Genomic DNA, 6000 nt, shown 5'->3' with positions numbered 1-6000 from the left:
ATCTGAATAGCTGAATTGTATTAAACACCCGCTGAATTGATTAATTTGTAATATTAAGTTGTTTTCAAGCTATTTTATTAGCTGAATTGCAAATTTGCTTAGCTGAATATAATTTTTAATAATTATATTGCTATTTTATAAAATTTTCTTTAAAATTACACAGCTGAATATCGAATTGAATAGCTGAATTGTATTAAACACCCGCTGAATTGATTAATTTGTAATATTAAGTTGTTTTCTAAGCTATTTATTTAGCTGAATTGCAAATTTGCTTAGCTGAATATACTTTTTAATAATTATATTGCTATTTTAATAAAATTTTTCTTCTAAAATTTACACAGCTTGAATACCAAATTGGAATAGCTGAATTGTAGTAACACCAGCTAATTCATTAATTAATTTTTAAACTTTTGTGTTTTTCAAGGAAATTTACTTACGCTTGAATATGATTTTAGTATAATGTCATTGGTGTTTTGTAGTGAAGTTTTAAAGAAATTTACTACAGCTGAATTACAAAAATTTCTTAGCTGAATTGAGTTTTTAATGTAAATTTTTTAAAGATTTTATCTTTATGGCCAAAAATTACTTAGCTGAATTGCAATAAACTAGAGCTGGAATTAGATATTCCAATAATAAAATGCCTATTTTATTAATTTTCCTTGACATCTCACAGGGCTGAATTGCAAATAATGTTAGCTGCAATTGAATAAATGGTAAGTAAAATTTCAAGTTTTCTCATTTTTCTACAAAATTACTTAGCTGAATAACAAAATTATTAGCTGAATAGCAATCAACTACAGCTGAATTTAATATATTGTACTTAAAAATTTAATTTATTAACATGTTCTTAAAATAACAGCTGAATTATGCAGATAAAGTTAGCTGAATTGAATATTTTGCAAAAACTTGTAGATTTCTTATATTCCTTTAAATTTACTTAGCTGAATAGCTTAATTCTTAGCTTTAATGTATAACGAAAGCTGAATTTAATATTTTTACTAAATTTAAATTTTATTTAACATTTTCTTAAATCACCAGCTGAATTGCATATAAAGGTAGCTGAATTGAATATTTTTCAAGAAAACTTGTAGATTTCTTATGTACCCTAATAAATTTACTTAGCTGAATAGCAAAATTCCTTAGCTGAATTCTATTTTTCTAATATGCATTAATCATTTTCCCTTTTTTAGAGTAGTGGCATCACTGTTCTTTGTTTATATATTAAACAACGGTAACTTGTAAGAGAAAAAGAGAAATTTACCCTTTAAAGAGTATTCAATACCTTGAACTCTTACCAAGAGTCTGTTTGATTTATGCAGAAATGAATGGAAAAGCAAAAAATAAATCTCTACCAAAATAAAGACAAACGTTATAAAAAAAAACTAAATAAAATCTGACTCATGGTTAAGAAGAGATATTAAAGCCAACAGCCAATAAGCCGTCAGTCAGGGTAGTTGGGTCAAGCTGGCGTTTTGTTAAAAACAAAATGAAAAAGCTTAAAAAACACAAAATGAATGATAAATTAAAATGTTAAACCGCAAAACCGGTTTGACAGAAATATGAAATAAAAAGTAAAAAATGCAATTTTTTAGCACAAAAAATAAACAATATGACAGTTATATACACAGAAACAACAACAGGGGGACAACAAAAAGAGAGTGAGTACAAATGACAGGCTTAAAATTAAGCTCAGGTTAAAACTTAAAATAACATGACGTCAATATGTGTTTTGTTTCAATTAGAAATTCTTAGAAACAAAATAATTTAAAAATAAACTTCGCAAAACAATTTGAACAAAATTTAACAATAATTATAAAAAACAATTTACAAAAAAAGTGAATGAGGGAAATGAATTTAAAAAAAAGAAAACGTAAAAAAAAACAAACTTACTTGGTGGGTGTACGTCTTAAGCTCATACGTGCCCAATTATCGCGTGGTATAAAATTTAAATCATCATCATCACTAAAGCGCAAGTAAATTGAAATAAAAAGAAAAAACAACAATAACAAAATTAATTTATTTATTGATAAAACTTTAAGTTAAGTAGAGAAGGTGGAAGAATTACTTACTGTTGAGGCGTAGAGTTATTGCCACCATGTGGTGCCAAATCCAATTCAATACCTGAACTGCCATTTAAGTTATTATTGCCATCATTGGTGGAGAGCGAATGATCGACATGATCATGTGTGGAATGTATGCTAACTAATTCATTTTCACCATAACCCTCAAAGGATTCACCATCGGAGAGGGAAGAACATTGTGATTTGCCGGGATCTGAAAGGAAAAGATAATAGAAGTTAAAAAAAGAAAAATATATATATTCAAAAGTCTAGTATATAGGCCAGACAATGGTCTAATCTATAGTCTATAGTCTAGTCTATAGTCTAGTCTAGTCTAGTCTAGTCTATAGTCTAGTCTATAGTCTAGTCTATTAGTCTAGTCTATAGTCTAGTCTATAGTCTAGTCTATAGTCTAGTCTATAGTCTAGTCTATAGTCTAGTCTATAGTCTAGTCTATAGTCTAGTCTATAGTCTAGTCTATAGTCTAGTCTATAGTCTAGTCTATAGTCTAGTCTATAGTCTAGTCTATAGTCTAGTCTATAGTCTAGTCTATAGTCTAGTCTATAGTCTAGTCTATAGTCTAGTCTATAGTCTAGTCTATAGTCTAGTCTATAGTCTAGTCTATAGTCTAGTCTATAGTCTAGTCTATAGTCTAGTCTATAGTCTAATCTATAGTCTAGTCTATAGTCTAGTCTATAGTCTAGTCTATAGTCTAGTCTATAGTCTAGTCTATAGTCTAGTCTATAGTCTAGTCTATAGTCTAGTCTATAGTCTAGTCTATAGTCTAGTCTATAGTCTAGTCTATAGTCTAGTCTATAGTCTAGTCTATAGTCTAGTCTATGTCTAGTCTATAGTCTAGTCTATAGTCTAGTCTATAGTCTAGTCTATAGTCTATATCTTAGTCTAGTCTATAGTCTAGTCTATAGTCTAGTCTATAGTCTAGTCTATAGTCTAGTCTATAGTCTCTCTATAGTCTAGTCTATAGTCTAGTCTATAGTCTAGTCTATAGTCTAGTCTATAGTCTAGTCTATAGTCTAGTCTATAGTCTAGTCCTATTCTAGTCTATAGTCTAGTCTATAGTCTAGTCTATAGTCTAGTCTATAGTCTAGTCTATAGTCAGTCTTAGTCTAGTCTATAGTCTAGTCTATAGTCTAGTCTATAGTCGATAGTCTATAGTCTAGTCTATAGTCTAGTCTATAGTCTAGTCTATAGTCTAGTCTATAGTCTAGTCTATAGTCTAGTCTATAGTCTAGTCTATAGTCTAGTCTATAGTCTAGTCTATAGTCTAGTCTATAGTCTAGTCTATAGTCTAGTCTATAGTTCTAGTCTATAGTCTAGTCTATAGTCTAGTCTATAGTCTAGTCTATAGTCTAGTCTATAGTCCTAGTCTATAGTCTAGTCTATAGTCTAGTCTATAGTCTAGTCTATAGGTCTAGTACTATAGTCTAGTCTATAGTCTAGTCTATAGTCTAGTCCTAGTCTAGTCTGATAGTCTAGTCTATAGTCTCGTCTAATGTCTAGTATATAGTCTAGTCTATAGTCAGTCTTCTTAGTCTAGTCTATAGCTAGTCTATAGTCTAGTCTTAGTCCTAGTCTATAGTCTAGTCTATGTCAATCTAAGTCTAGGTCTATAGTCTAGTCTATAGTCTAGTCTATAGTCTAGTCTATAGTCTAGTCTATAGTCTAGTCTTAGTCTAGTCTATAGTCTAGTCTATAGTCTAGTCTATAGTCTAGTCTATAGTCTAGTCTATAGTCTAGTCTATAGTCTAGTCTATAGTCTAGTCTATAGTCTAGTCTATAGTCTAGTCTAACATCTAGTCTATAGTCTATTCTATAGTCTAGTCTTAGTCTAGTCTATAGTCTAGTCCTATAGTCTAGTCTAAGTCTAGTCATAGGTTCTATAGTCTAGTCTATAGTCAGTCTATATATCTATAGTCTAGTCTATATCTAGTCTATAGTCTAGTCTATTGTCTAGTCTATAGTCTAGTCTATAGTCTAGTCTATAGTCTAGTCTATGTCTAGTCTATAGTCTAGTCTATAGTCTAGTCTAGTCTATAGTCTAGTCTATAGTCTAGTCTATGTCTAGTCTATAGTCTAGTCTATAGTCTAGTCTATAGTCTAGTCATAGTCTAGTCTATAGTCTCTAGTCTATCTTAGACTAGTCTATATCTAGTCTATAGCTTAGTCTATAGTCTAGTCTATAGACTAGTCTAGTCTAGTCTATAGTCTAGTCTATAGTCTAGTCTAGTCTAGTCTATAGTCTAGTCTTAGTCTAGTTCTATAGTCTAGCTATAGTCTAGTCTACAGTCTAGTCTATAGTCTAGTCTATAGTCTAGTCTATATCTAGTCTATAGTCTAGTCTATAGTCTAGTCTATAGTCTAGTCTATGTCTAGTCTATAGTGTAGTCTAGTCTATAGGTCTAGTCTATAGGTCTAGTCTAATGTCTAGTCTATAGTCTAGTCTATTAGTCTAGTCTATAGTTGTCTATAGTCTAGTCATAGTCTAGTTTAGTCTAGTTCTATAGTCTAGCTTAGTCTAGTCTATAGCTAGTCTATAGTCTAGTCTATAGTCTAGTCATAGTCTAGTATCGTCTACAGTCTAGTCTATAGTCTAGTCTATCGTTAGTTCTACAGTCTAGTCTATAGTCTAGTCTATAGTCTAGTCTATAGTCTAGTCCTATAGTCGCTAGTCTATAGTCTAGTCCTATAGCATTCTATGTCTATAGTCTAGTCTATAGTCTAGTCTATGTCTAGTCTATAGTCTAGTCTATAGTCTAGTCTATAGTCTAGTCTATAGTCTAGTCTATAGTCTAAGTCTATAGTCTAGTCTCTAGTCTAGTCATAGTCTAGTATATAGTCTAGTCAGTCTATAGTCTAAGTCTATTAGTCTGTCTATTGGTTAGGCCTCTAGTCTAGTCATAGTGGTCTATAGTCTCGGTCTATAGTTAGTCTATAGTCAGACTATAGTCTAGTCTAGCGACTAGTATAGGTCTAGTCTAGTTATCTATAGTCTAGTCTATAGTCGTCTATAGTCTAGTCTATAGTCTAGTCTATAGTCTAGTCTGTCTAGTCTATAGTCTAGTCTATAGTCTAGTCTATAGTCTAGTCTATAGTCTAGTCTATAGTCTAGTCTATAGTCTAGTCTATAGTCTATCTATAGTCTAGTCTATATCTAGTCTATAGTCTAGTCTATAGTCTAGTCTATAGTCTAGTCTATAGTCTAGTCTATAGTCTAGTCTATAGTCTAGTCTATAGTCTAGTCTATAGTCTAGTCTATAGTCTAGTCCTATAGTCTAGTCTATAGTCTAGTCTATAGTCAGTCTATAGTCTAGTCTATAGTCTAGTCTATAGTCTAGTCTATAGTCTAGTCTATAGTCTAGTCTATAGTCTAGTCTATAGTCTAGTCTATAGCTAGTCTATAGTCAGTCTATAGTCTAGTCTATAGTCTAGTCTACAGTCTAGTCTATAGTCTAGTCTATAGTCTAGTCTATAGTCTAGTCTATAGTCTAGTCTATAGTCTAGTCTATAGTCTAGTCTACAGTCTAGTCTATAGTCTAGTCTATAGTCTAGTCTATAGTCTAGTCTATAGTCTAGTCTATTGTCTAGTCTATAGTCTAGTCTATAGTCTAGTCTATAGTCTAGTCTATAGTCTAGTCTAGTCTATAGTCTATCTATAGTCTAGTCTATTGTCTAGTCTATAGTCCTAGTCTATAGTCTAGTCTATAGTCTAGTCTATAGTCTAGTCTATAGTCTAGTCTATAGTCTAGTCTATAGTCTAGTCTATTGTCTAGTCTATAGTCTAGTCTATAGTCTAGTCTATAGTCTAGTCTATAGTCTAGTCTATAGTTTAGTCTATAGTCTAGTCTATAGTCTAGTCTCTAGTCTAGTCTATAGTCTAGTCTATAGTCTAGTCTATATCTAGTCTATAGTCTAGTCTCTA

At 31.2% G+C, this 6000-nt stretch overlaps 1 protein-coding gene across 1 annotated transcript in view; it reads right to left on the bottom strand.

Moving 5' to 3' along the window:
* Positions 1–1857: 1857 nt before the first annotated feature.
* The window catches only part of LOC119613458, a 36973-nt gene continuing 32830 nt past the window's right edge, over positions 1858–6000 (bottom strand). Inside the window, exons 3-4 of the mRNA XM_037969472.1 lie at positions 2070–2274; positions 1858–1962 (exon numbers count right to left, since the gene is read on the bottom strand). Of these exons, the coding sequence (XP_037825400.1) occupies positions 1887–1962; positions 2070–2274 (281 nt within the window). The 3' untranslated portion in view covers positions 1858–1886. The remainder of the gene's footprint in view (positions 1963–2069; positions 2275–6000) is intronic.

This window comes from Lucilia sericata, unplaced genomic scaffold (assembly GCF_015586225.1).
Source record: "Lucilia sericata isolate MDLA Ls3-8-SP2 unplaced genomic scaffold, ASM1558622v1 Contig002128F_arrow, whole genome shotgun sequence".
Lineage (NCBI taxonomy): Eukaryota > Metazoa > Arthropoda > Insecta > Diptera > Calliphoridae > Lucilia > Lucilia sericata.
The sequence above is the reverse complement of the archived record's forward strand: the minus strand, read 5'-3'. Positions and strand labels throughout refer to the sequence as shown.